Genomic DNA, 13726 nt, shown 5'->3' on the forward strand with positions numbered 1-13726 from the left:
AGGAGCGTGCCTCACAATGGCTACTTGGCTCAAATAGCATATTGATAGTGTCCTAATTAGAAATTTATTAAGTACCCACTCGAGCTTTTCGAATAAAGATTTCATCCCAGTCTGTTTTATATGAATAAATGCTGCATGTAGGCTACTAAAATTCCATGTCTGTGCTAATTATTATTCTAAATGTTTTGTGTGCGTTCTTTCTTCGTTTTCCGGCGTAACGCATCCAGGGCTATTAATTTGAGTTCTTTGCTCACATTTTTAAGACATTTACTTATTAACACGTCCTTGTCCTGTTTTTGATCCTGTGATTTGTAGCTACGTTTGCTGCACCATTTTTATTTATTTATTTATTTTATTTTGTGCTGATGTGGTCATACATGTGTTAAACAGTTTTTAGGGACAAAGGTTTTCATGCAAACGGATTGTTTGCTTTTACTCAAAAGTAAATATTATTTAACTTGGCTGAATTAACCTGGCCAGAAAGTTTGTTTAATTAAAATATAGGTCAGGTAGAAATATTAGCCTACTTAAGGTAATAATTAGCCTATACATACTTTCACAATTATCACTTTTAACAGTGTAGCTATACTCTGCGGTAAATACATTTCAAATGCTGAGAATAACGATAATGCGGTCTAGTCTATTTTTTTTTATTGCAGTTATTAGGTTAAGCTATACCTTACATGTTATTATAAAATATCCCGGATATATTGTGGTAGATTCAGTTTATTGGCCTTAATTTCATTGCTTGATAACCTTGTCCCATAGAATGATAATTCCATATGATGAAGGCTCACTCCGTCGCCTATCGCCTACCTCCACTACTAACAGACTAAAAAAAATGTAATAGCAATCGCGATGTTATTAGTGACTAGTTTTTGCACACACAAAAATGCGACTGAAATAATGAATTATCTTGCTGCACCATCGGACCTTTTTTCTTTCAAAAGCCAATGCCGATCCAGAAACATCCAGTCCCGATTAGAGTGGATTTAATGTTCGCCAGATTATTTGGTCTTGGAAATCCATCCGTTCCTTATTTGCATAAGATTTTAAAAGTCTATTGGATGTTCTCTGCTTGTGACACCAAGGATGTTGGTACCCCATTGGTCCATTGCACGTGTGTCTTGCTCACGTGCTTCCGGTTAAGGAAAAAAGTATGAGAGGGGCACAGTGATTTTAGGAAGAGTTTGTTAAGCGCGAGCTGTCACACGGGGCAGCGAGTCAGGGACTGCGGAGCATCGCGCGATGTATTGTCTGACATGAACAACGGGTGTGTTCTGACACTCGAAACGCTTTGATCGCGGAAAGCATTCCGATGCTATGACAGTCGCTCCTCTTAAGGTATTTCGTTTACCTTTATTTTAACACTATAGACTGCATTCTTGTTTGTTGCTATACGGATACTGCTCTTTGCAACAAGTGGAATTTTGTTGTGCAAACCACGATCCAGCTGTCATGGAGGAGCAAAAGGATCAAAATAGTCGTGATTCGACTGAGTCTGACAGCGCCTCGCTCTCACCCAATATACCATCTCCTCCGATTTTACCTCACCAAGCTGCGCAGCAAGCCCACAGAACAACGAACTTTTTCATCGACAATATTCTAAGGCCAGATTTCGGCTGCAAGAAAGATCTTGGGAGTAGGGATCGGGCGCAAACCTCGGGTAGGGAGAATGTTAACCCCATGGCGATAAGGCCGTCGCATAATAGCAGCCTTTGCCAGGATTCAAACTGCAGTAGTGACAGCACTTCTTCGTCCTCGTCTTCTTCGCCATCTTCAAAGCAAACCTCTGCAAAGCTCGTAGAGGGAAATGGGACTACCTCAGCAAGGTACGGGGAGAATACGACGTCGATAATGGTGGTGAACGCTAACGGGGGAACTTCGCAAGCGAAAGAATCACAGCCTTTAATGTGGCCCGCGTGGGTGTACTGCACCAGGTACTCGGACAGACCCTCATCTGGTAAGGCACTAGTTTCTTAATTGCACTATGATTCACAAACAGCGAGTGACGCTGCGCGCGTCAAACATTTTTGAGGGCGCACTGTTGATTTTAATTTTATATTTGTTTATTTTTTTAATCACTGGGTAGCTACATTAAGTTTTAGTCATTTCTCTCGTTTTACGCAGCGTCTGCAGTTATCGCATAAATTCAGCTGATGAGCGAAGTATTGACACTTAGGCCGCAAACCAAAGTAAAAACATTTTGTTCACTTGAGCCGTTTCTGGAGAAAAACGGAAATGCAAAATATGTTCATTGTGGCGTCAAAATTCTAATTCTGGTTGCCCTCTAAATTTCTAGGATAATTCTATACAAAATAATTAATGTAGCCTTCTATAACACCAACTAGCTTACCATCAATAGAAATGGGGAATACTAGGCTACGTAACTGTGCTAATGTGAAAAATATAGATCATATTTATAGATTAATATTTAGAATAATAGTAATTTTTTCAAATATTTTTCTATCCAGTTTCTCAGCGTAGGCTTTTGTTATTGTTGTAATGAATCTTTTTACTGTACCTAGCATTTCATTTATCTTAGTCTATGATTTGTATGTGTTAATCTAAAAATATTTGTGTTTATAATGTCAGTATAAATAGCTTAAACTTAATGAAGGAAAGAAAATAAGAAGTGTCGCGATATAAGGCATAATCAACGTTTAGTGGCGTTCTTCTTTAAATTAAGGATGTCCTAGCTGCTAACTTTAGGCTATTTGTAGTTAAATTGTTTTATTCCATAGATATTTAACAGTTAGGATATTTCTTTTGTGACAAACCAGTTAAGGGTCAGCCGAAAGGCTAGATTTTCCTGAATGTTATAACTCTTCTTACGTAAGTCACATTGTGTGCACTATTTCTACCTGCTCAGACCCGCAAACTCAATGTAATCATTTAGATGTCAATAATTTTAAATAATCTACTTGACTTGAATAAAGCCGGTTCATTTGGCGGTTATCACATGAAGTAGTCTACATTTTCTGACAAAACATTTTACAGTGCATACCTGACATAAAGTCAGCTGGGCTGTGGGAAAAGAGGTTCTGATTGACTTCGCTGATTGACTAACTGATTGAGCTATCAGACACTGGACTTTCACAGACGGCAAGCAGAATTTCGATCATCCGAGTGCAGTTTCCTGAAGGAAAGACGTAGGGTTCTGTTCAGTTGTTGATTGGTAATGCAGAAAAACGTTTTCTTGACATGCGTGTAATACCACATGTGTGGTGATAGGTTTGCCTTGCATTATGCTGTTAACAGGTCTTTTTTTATTGCACCTTTTGCATGTATGGGTTTGCAAATAGGAACTGCATTATTCACGGACATATTAAAGGTAAATGAATAAATACATATTTGCAGAACAATAACAGTTGTTGCAACTGAGCAAAACGAAGGCCTACACATGCAATATTAATGTCGATATGTAAAAATATAATTTCGGCTCATTTTATGTAAACACTTTTGCAATTAACTGCTCGTGTGCAGAGGATATTTTATGTACATTCCCTGTCTTTCAATTATATTTGACACACTGGTTTGTATTTTAAAACGTTTTATTAATTTGAAATTCATGTAAAAATAACAGTTTATTACCCAATCGCTTGACTGTTTTATAAAGAGAGAAGCCACAGAACAACAACAAAAAACTGATTAACCTATCGATTTTCTTTTTCTATGTGAGTGACAATATATGGTGATTTCGAAATTAAGAACTCTTTATGCCATTATTGTGGTTACTGATTACTGTTTACTATTACTGATTTGTCGACAAGTTGTCATTTTGTCTATGATGCTTGCAATAATAGCTAGGCTATTGCCTACTAGCCCCAAAAATGTAGCTAATGTAGCCAACAGAAGCCATTATTGGAGATAATGTTGGTTTATATGGTTCTTTTTCACTCTGTGAATTCAATGCAAACTAAAATTTCAGAAAATAATGAATAGCTTTAGTAAGAATAAGAAGACTCGCATAAAGCCTCGTTCGGCTTTCCCGCTATTTTCACCGGATGTAAGCGCTATAGTGACAATCGAGGGCTGAGGCCTACTTTCAAGGTTAGGCTACTGTGCAGATCTACATATGAATTGCCTATGATTAAATAACTTATGCATTTTAAAGTTCGCTAAGCTATTTGCGTTTTCTATCTATTATTTCAGCAGCAGTTGTGTTTCCTGGCCTTCTTGGCAATTACACATGCACATGTCAGCTAAGGTCATTCGTTTTACATAGATTACAAACACTCATTGTGATGTTTCACTGCAAACACCTATTGTTTAATGCAATATTAGAGAGACAGCGCTGTCGGATAATGAACTGCAGTATGAATTCGTTGAAGAGAGTGCAGTTGAAATAGCTCTTCCAATAGCTCCGGCAGTGTCAGTGTTAACACCGCATCAGTGTTTCACTTACCTGCCACATTGTCCGTCAGTCAAGGGTGTGTGGGTATTGATCATGCTGCTTTATGATATTTATGTCTTCGTTTTATTGTTGTTTCTACACTAGGCCCAAGGACACGAAAATTGAAAAAGAAGAAAAGCGAGAAGGAAGACAAGCGACCGAGAACCGCTTTCACGGCTGAACAGCTGCAGAGACTTAAAGCCGAGTTTCAGGCGAATCGGTACATCACGGAGCAGCGGAGACAGTCGCTGGCCCAGGAACTCAACCTCAATGAATCGCAAATAAAAATCTGGTTCCAAAATAAGAGGGCCAAAATCAAAAAGGCCACTGGCTATAAGAACGGTCTCGCTCTTCAGCTCATGGCTCAAGGACTCTACAACCATTCCACAACAACAGTTCAAGAAGATAAAGATGATAGCGAATAAAAATGGCCCTGCTTCTCTCCTTAGAAAAGGCCATGGACGCTGACGCCGACAAAAGTGATTTTTCATATTTTTCAAATGAAAAGGAAATGTCTTCGAATTCGGCGAAACGAAGATACGATATTTAAGCAAATTTCTGTTTATCATACAGTATATGGACATGCATCTAAATACGAACACTATGAAAATTTATATATAGCCAAACTGTAAGATGTGTATATTTAATTCCAGGTAAGGGGATGTCTATATTGCTCCTTACTTGCTGAATATTTCTAACGTTTCTTCTCCTTTCCCAATGTGGTTGCTCACCGTTCCAGTAGGCCTTCGTGTCAGGCTTGTTAGAGTTTTTGTGATAGTCTCCTAAATCCCTTATCTCACAGTTCTTCAAATGCGTGACTGAACCAACGCTTCAAGCCAAAGATTTTAATATGTTCAGATTATGTTGTCTGAAATAAAAAAGGTAGAATGTGCCATTTGTTTTTTAACTTTTGTTTTTTCTAGTCTTCAAAATCTCAATTAGCCTAAACGCTACAATGACTTGTTCTCCCAAACCCCTGAGATTTTTTTATATATATATATATATAAATATATCACAAAACGATACTTTTCTACGCTACTCTAATTTTCTTACCGATGCAGTGGGTTGTAATAGACGTTATATGACGCATTGCAATTGTTATGATGGAATATATTATAATATTGAGAGAATTCTTTGGAGGTCAGCTTGTTTTAAGGTTTAGACCTAATATGATTTTAGTGGAGTATAAACCAGAAAACAAAATTTGAATTGATCTTATAAGGGTATTTTACATTTAGCTAATATATGCGATACATTTAAGCCTGGCTTGCAGTGTACAAAAACAAAAATTATTTCAAATGAAAAAATATCGTGGAACTTTTTTTTTTTTCTGTGCATGAAAATAATGGACTAATGAAGTAGATGTGATCTGGGAATCTACCACCCTAAGGAATGTCATTTTTAGACACATTTATATATATATATATCAACGTAAAGGCTCATGATTCCACGTGTTAATTTCGGTATTCGAAGGACTCGCTTATAGTAGGCTATCAGAACTAGCCCCGACGTATCTCAAGTGTTTGACCACAGATTATTTTAATGAACCGTTTGAATGTCGTTTACCAACCATAAAAATAGTTTTCTCATGTTGCTGACTTCGTGCGATGACAACAGCAGTGCAGAAAAGCGCTCGGCTTTGGTTGTCTTGGCGAGGCAGCCTGCAAGAGTCTGTCTAGGGATCAAAGAACAGATTGAAGAAACTCTCCAGTCGAGGTTAAAAGGTCAGGCTAAGCAGCCAAAACAAAATCGTGGATGTTTCATAACACGACATTCTCTCTGAAGAGTTTACGTATTATATGAACACAAAACAACATAAGACATCGCGTTCTATTAAATTTTTCGTGGGCAATAAAGAATCTCTTGCGAGTTTTAGCATCACAAATGTTGCCGGCATGTGAGCTGTGAACATAATTACAAAATTATTTGGATGAATAATAAACATGTTTATTTTTAGGCTGCATGAAACGTAGGCCTAATGACCATCAAACGCGCAGACCATGAGCAATGTGTTTACAATTTTATACAATCATTTTAACCGAGGGGTTTAACAGTCCAAAATAGTCATATTTTTGTAGATATAGCTTATGCATTGCGTTCAATGTATACACATTTTTGTCAGTCGTGACTAAAACAGTAAGACGGGACTATTTTCGAGAAAATCGGTCTTAAAGTATAATGCAATGACTACAAATGTAAAATGCGCTGTTAAACACCGGTGTGCAGGTTTTATTGGAACGAGATTTCAGCAATAGGAATTTTTAACTTGTTATGGTTAATTACTATAGTTACTCCTGAAGATTTACCCCATAGTAAAATACATTATGAAGAAGACTTTACAACAACAACAATAACAACAACAAAAACAATTGTGGTAATCAAATGACAACAACAGAAAGGCCTCGCCTTTCTAAAATGTGATATTTTGACTGTGAGATGTCTATAAATAGAAAGAGTTCATATCAGACGTTTATCATCACTTATTGGTCAGAATAAATTGTTTTTGGAATATAGTGTTGTCAGTAAAAAAAAAAAAAAGAGAGAGAGAGAGACTGTTATTTATAAGCGTGTGGGACTGGTGTTGTGCTGTTGAATGTTTGGACGATTAGTCATCAGAATATGTTGCAGAAGTACTGCCACAAATCTTTTCACGTTTAATTCACGGTTTTCTGCATAAAATTGCTCGACAATTGTCATTGCACAACTATATGCTTTACATTATTTAACTTATTTCATAAACATGAAGCCGAGATCATGTAGGTCGTGCACTGAATGCTTGCTTGATCGTTATAAATATGTTAATATGGAAACAGGCCTTTAAATATTTATTTATTTATTTAATTACAAATACTTTTCACTATGAATTAAGCTATATTGCAAAACATGATAAATTGGTCGGACACAAATCCATTGATACATAATTTAACTTTTTTATGTTTTGGAGTTAAACCTATTGTAACAAATGACACAATAAGCAGGGAATTAAATCATAAATCATAAATTAAAACTTAAATCTGCTTTCTTTCACTCTTATAATATAGAACAGACTATAAAATAATTCATGTCATTTTTTAAAGTAAGGAATTCGTTTATTAATAAAAATATTTGCCATTCCCCGTGGAATTCGAGGGTTTTTCCACCACAGGAGCCCGTGTGCGGCTTTTATTTTTAATTATTCTGCTGCTAATAGAACTGCTGCGCATTATATTGAGTGGATTTAATCACACGCCATTTCTAAAACACCTTTACATTAAATATTAAATGCCATAAACCAATTTACATTACTTATTAAAACAGGTTAGAACGATGGGGTTATTTCATTACAATTATTGCAGCATTCATTACTTGAAATTAATTTGCTTTAGCACGAGCCAATCCCTCGTGTTTTTCTGTACATTAAAAAATCTTATGTGTATAGGGCTTTTATTATACATTTTAAATTGTACAAAAATAGAAAATAAAGCCCATGTCTTTCAACTTGCAGTGCTATTGCAAATAAGATTATTACAGCGAGATATTCAATGTAAATCTTGGAAATTATTTTCCGACCTTCTAAATAAAAAAAGAATATAAACCTCTCAAGGCCCTGCTATATACTGACAAGAAAGGTTTTTCTTTTTTTTTTTTTTTTTTTTTTTTTAAATGTCCTTACAATCTGGTGTTTTTAACAAATCTTCTTTTATACACAATCGATTGCGAAAAGCTTTTATGTCATAATGCGGAGCAAGCTTGTTTCATATAACAACATATTTCATATAACAAAATATTATTCAGTCGTTCATCCATGTGTGTTTTTGTGTGTGTGTTTGTGTGTGTGTGCGTGCGTGTAAGTTCTTTTTTTCTTTAGGCTCAAAATGAAGCAGTAAAGTGACTGATCACATCAAACATAGGCTAATTTAAAGGGCTATTCTATAGCCTATAGCCTGTATACTATGACTGAAATGGTGACTAATTCAAACTAAGCTATTTTTCATTGTTGTCATATTGATTTTACTAATCGTTTACTAATGTAGGGATTTTCAAGTTCTAGTGTTTATATCTTTAAAAAAGCATTTTTTTCTTTTCGTTTTTCTTTTCTTTTTTTATTAAGGCTACTATCGCTGATGTGGGCCAAATATAACTCACTATATAACACATTTACTATGAGGACCATAATTACATTGGCATTGCCTTGTGAAAATATACAGCACGCATTCAAATACGGCTAAAAGCCGCCTTGCGTCGTTCAGCAGGTGCTTTGCTAAAACAAAAGGCAGCTGAGATTGGCGCATGCTCAGTACACTCTGCCCTACAGCTACCATACAACATGTATTTAATATATATGCAAATTAAATCGATAAAAGCCGAAACTATGGAGATCATTTAGCAGGGTAGCTGCAACACCAGAAACGTTGAACTTTAGATAAAGATAAGAGAACGTCAGCCAAATTCCAATGAAAATTGAAGAGGGAGAGGATGTTTTTCGAAATGGCAAGAGATAGCAAGCCATGGCGCTGGGGTTGAGGACAGGAAAAGTTTGCTGCATCGCTGGTGTTCTGACACCGGCACAAATTTCGCAGCCTCCCTTGGTTGTCTCGGTTTGTGCCCTCGTTGACCAGAGGCGAACGTGCATCATTGATCAAAGGAGACCGGAAGAGGCCAGTGACCCTGAATAGGACTAAAGGATGCAAATATAGGAGCTAAGTGATTGGTAATCCTATTAAAACACGCCGTGGGTGGGGGCCAGCGGTTCAGAGGCTATTCGCGTCACAACACTATCAGCTCTCGATGCTTGTACACACAAGCTGACAAGCGTTTCTGTTGTGCGCACGCGCGCACGCATGCACGCACGCACAGGCATCATCGCTGCGATCACAAACCAGCACTGCTTAACTCAAATGTAATCCGCCATGGAATTACTGAGCAGTAATGTGTGGTAATCAGTTTGGTTTTCTGTAAAGAATCAAATCAGTGGGACTTGCATTGGAAAGAGGATGTCTTTCTGTCACAAACTTCTAAAATAAAGCACAATTAGAGACTGACTAATCTAATTAACGAATCTAGATTTATATGCATAAACAAATAAGTACCACAAAACTATTTTCCCTTTAGAAAAGGTGCTCTGAGGTCAAACCTCTGTTCTCCCATTTACAGAATTTCACACAAGTGCACTATCCTATTCTAAACTGGTTCCCCCCTTCCTCCAAGGTCCACATCACTTCAGTTTTTGCTGTTGAAATGTGTGACAAATGTATACAGAGGCAACACTGGTGGGGCGATTCAACAAAAGACGGCATTGAATGTTAACCTCCCAATGTGCCAGTGTAGGCATTAGGACCACTGGGAGAGCAGCCACAAATGTGGGAGCAGATAAATGAACATTACATGGTGGATACAACCAAGTACCTTCATTCCCCTCCACCCACCCCCAACTGGTCAGCTGCACAGATCCAGACACAAACACACTGCTGCAGGCTTTGCAAAAGAAGAGCATGGTGACATATGCATATATCAATTGAAAAAGTTCTGCACAACTTTATCTGTTTCTGGCTGACTTAGCTATCTAAATACAATTCTGTTATTATTTAAGTTATTCCTGAAATTTCTGTTTCAGACAAATAGGAAAAGAAGAGGAAAAAAATACATATTTGTAGCAGACATTCACTTAATTAATAATTAAACCATTCAGTGTGTGTGTGTGTGTGTATATATATATATATATATATATATATATATATATATATATATATATATATATATATATATATATATATATATATATATATTCTTTTTATATTCTTTTTTCCAAGTAGGCTACTTTGAGAAATTACAGTATTTCTTATCACAGCTAGATTAGCTCACCGGTTTGGATGCATGATGTTGATAAAATACCAATATAGGCCTTAGTTTTCACGCAGTTTGGCTATGCTGAGAAGTTCTTCTCAAAATAAGAAGATAAGCAACATTTTAGGATTTGGGTTTTGCTTATAAACTATTGTGGGTTTTCAGTGATCCATGGCAGCCTACTCAACATCCCCATCCCAAGTGCCTAGTAATTTGTGAAAGGCTCTTCAGTGGTATGATGCAGTCAAAACACTTTTGCCAAAATAAAATTGTCATTTTGTCACACCTCCATTGAATGTGGTTCAATTAAAATTAAGAATGAAAAGGGGCTTTATTTTCATAAAAAGGTCAAAATGTGTGTGTTTTTAACAAATGACCTTGACCAATTATGGCTTCCTAATGTTTTTAAAAATACAATTCTAATTAATATTGAAAACATTTTAAAATATCATTCATGGTGTTTAAAGACAGGAAATTCGCCTGTGTTTAGGCTAATATTGCCATTTTTACATAGTCTATTAGGCTCTGCCGGTATAGCTTTGAGCAATAAACCAGATTCTTAAATTGCCTACAATTAAAAAAAAAAAATATCCAATTTCTACAAAGTCTAAATCTCTCGTGAATAATAATAGTAATACATATAATGAATAATAAAAAATATTTTATATAATATTTACTATTACGCCTATTATAATAGCATATAATAATTTACCATTATTTCGTTGTTTCAATATTATTTGAATATTGAAACCACGTAATAGCCCAATAGTAAAATAGCATGGCATTTCCCCTAGAATTTTAATTAGCCTCCAGTTACAACACCCAGACATTTCCCCACACAAAAATCTCAATATTATCGATATTCATTTTAATTATGAAAATAGTTTTATTCAAGCTATTTGTCTTATTTTTGTTTGTTTTCGGGTAAACTGCATTTTAATGTAGGCTTTTTTTTTTCTTCCTTTTTTTTTGAAACCTAAAAGATTCGGACAAAAATGAGTGTCACGTCATTGACCCATATATGAAAGGAAGAAGAGTTGACAAGAATTCTAATTACAAACAGAAGGGGTCCTATCGTGGGACAACGGTGGGTGTTCACCCCGTTCACAGTGGCATCTGCTGTGCAGATTTTTCAGAGCCCATCCCTGTCAGGGCGCTTTTTTATATAATGAAGGTATACACGCACAAAGAGAACAAAGCGCGGGACACCTGGTATCATCATATGCGATGGGTGGTCAAGAGGCTCTTCTCTCGGTGTTCCTCTCACATGTGGTATTACTTTACCGTCTCCAGCAGACGCAGACAGACAGACAGGGCCTTCCACGATGCGCGCTAGCATTAGCGGCTATGTTTTCACCGGCGCTTTTGCACTTCAAAAGGTGGCTAAATCGCGAAATCTCCTTCTCGGTCTCTCATCGCTGGCTGTGCAGTCTCGAGGTGGCGAGAGGTGAACCGGAGAACAGTTCGTCATATTCAATTAGCACACGGCTGTCACAGCCGCTCTTAAAGGGCCGTGATGTCATTCCCCGCGAGAGACTATGAACCATTGCATTGTCCCACCTTTGAGAGGAGATGATCTGAGAAACACGAACCACCACAGAGCATCAGTAAAAATTGAATATTAGAACAATAAGCCTATTCTTCACTAGGATGATTTTAAAGATAATCACAGAACCATACTTAAAGGACATTATTATTATTATTATTAATTATTGTCATAGATTGTGTCTAAAACGTTTAATTTTCCTTCATTTTAAGACTATTTTGAGCTTGTCCCCAACCTTAACTTTTAATTTCCCTTCTCTGTTAAAACGTTACTTGAAAAAAAATGTCATAAAAATTGTTTAAAAAAGTTTTCCAAAGAACGTTCTCCCCCTCCGAAAAGAGACATCAGAAAATTTTGATCAAGCCCATAATTAGATCCTTATTCCAGGACATGTAATGTGTTTAAACATGGATGAATCATAGTTTAAATATCTTTTAAACTGTGATTTAAAGTCAAAAATTGAGGAACCCATGGTTTTATCATATAGGCCTCCAACTAGCCATCTCTTTGTTGCTTTTTATTGTAGCGCATATATCAATTATTTTAATTAAATTACACATTTAACACTGCTTCCATAAATCCTAGCCACAGATACAGTACAAGTTTTTAAATGAAAAAAATATATGGTAATTAAAAAAAATGCACACTGAATATAATGTAAAATACACAATAAAACAATACTGTCAAAAGGTATAGCCTATGGCGGGATCAACCCTTAATCTGACCGGTGAAACCTAATGTAATAGGGTTGGTTCAGTCATAATAAATAATATTTTACAATTGAATAATGAAGGGTTTTTTAGATGTTACACACAAACACAGTAGATTACTTGACTTTTTTTTCTTTCTCTTTTTTTTTTTTTTTGCATTGTGGTTTGCACATCTCAATTTATCTAAGAGCAAAACCATAAAATGTTTCCTCTCTCTATACAGTATAGGCCTACGGTGTTTAAAGACCAGTGACAAAATTCTCCTGTATATATGCGAATACTGCAATTTTAATAGTCTCAGCCGGAAGCTTTGCATGAGCAATAAACCACATTCTTAAATTGCCTACAATTTAAAACAAAAAAAAAAACATCTAATTTCTACAAAGTCTAAATCTCTCTTGTACACAATTTAACTTTAATGGGAATTTAATTCCTATTCAGATTATGTGATTTTATGGTTGACAGTACATCAAGGGTCATCTATCCAGCTTCTAAACTGGCAACAAAGAGACATTTAAAAAGCTGCTTGTGACTTTAAAATGTCTTTGTGTCAATGTCTGGTTTGTATTCATTACTGAAGGTTTATTGAACTGTGAAAACTGATATAAAGAGATAGGTCTGTATGTTGTATAAGTGTCAGTGGTGAAACATGCCTGTCAGCGCATCTGCATGTGCCTGTATCATTACCCAATAAGGTCCTGTTCAGGGACTACTTTAACCTCACCTAAAATCCATATGATAATCTGTTATGGCACCAGCTCGCTCCACAGCTCCATGATTTACGGTTTTGCGTCAGCCCCAGACCTCCTGCGCAGGGAAGTTAAATGACCCGAAAATAACATTAATATGTACCAGGGTCTGATGGAGTACCGTACAGGAGGGGTGGTCTGCGGCGTTGGCTTTCACCCACAGGAATATAAACTTGAGAGTTAGTGTGGGTCAAAGGGTGGCATCAACTCTACAACTGAAGTGCAAAGCTGACAGAAGAGAAGTGCAAACCATCCTCAGGCTAAAGATGACTTAATTTGAAGTGACCAGAAGATTAATGTTGAATGAAATATCGGACGGTAATAAAATAACTTTTTGACAAACACATCAGAATGCAATTTCTGTTCATAACTGCCTTTTAGGCGATTTCACTTTATTAAGAGAGAGAGGCTTAATTTCTTTGGCAAGAACGGGATAATGTATAGACGTATGATTGTTCTTCTTTCTGAAAGTATCCCTTTAATTTAGTTCAATTGCTCTGGA

General features: G+C 36.3%; 1 protein-coding gene across 1 annotated transcript; it reads left to right on the forward strand.

Annotated features, from left to right (window-relative positions):
- Positions 1-1188: 1188 nt before the first annotated feature.
- Positions 1189-5288, forward strand: LOC132143403 (homeobox protein engrailed-1-B-like). Its single transcript, XM_059553583.1, has 2 exons — positions 1189-1963; positions 4502-5288. Exons 1-2 carry the CDS (start codon positions 1459-1461, stop codon positions 4819-4821), a joined length of 825 nt encoding a protein of 274 aa, XP_059409566.1. The 5' UTR covers positions 1189-1458; the 3' UTR covers positions 4822-5288.
- Positions 5289-13726: the final 8438 nt, after the last annotated feature.

This window comes from Carassius carassius, chromosome 7 (genome assembly GCF_963082965.1).
Source record: "Carassius carassius chromosome 7, fCarCar2.1, whole genome shotgun sequence".
Classification (NCBI taxonomy): domain Eukaryota; kingdom Metazoa; phylum Chordata; class Actinopteri; order Cypriniformes; family Cyprinidae; genus Carassius; species Carassius carassius.

Bases quoted from the DNA above. Each gene is read 5' to 3' on its own strand.
- LOC132143403 (XM_059553583.1), top strand. From the start codon at position 1,459: ATGGAGGAGCAAAAGGATCAAAATAGTCGTGATTCGACTGAGTCTGAC. The intron at 1,964-4,501 runs GTAAGGCACTAG...TTTCTACACTAG, and splicing joins CTCGGACAGACCCTCATCTG to GCCCAAGGACACGAAAATTG.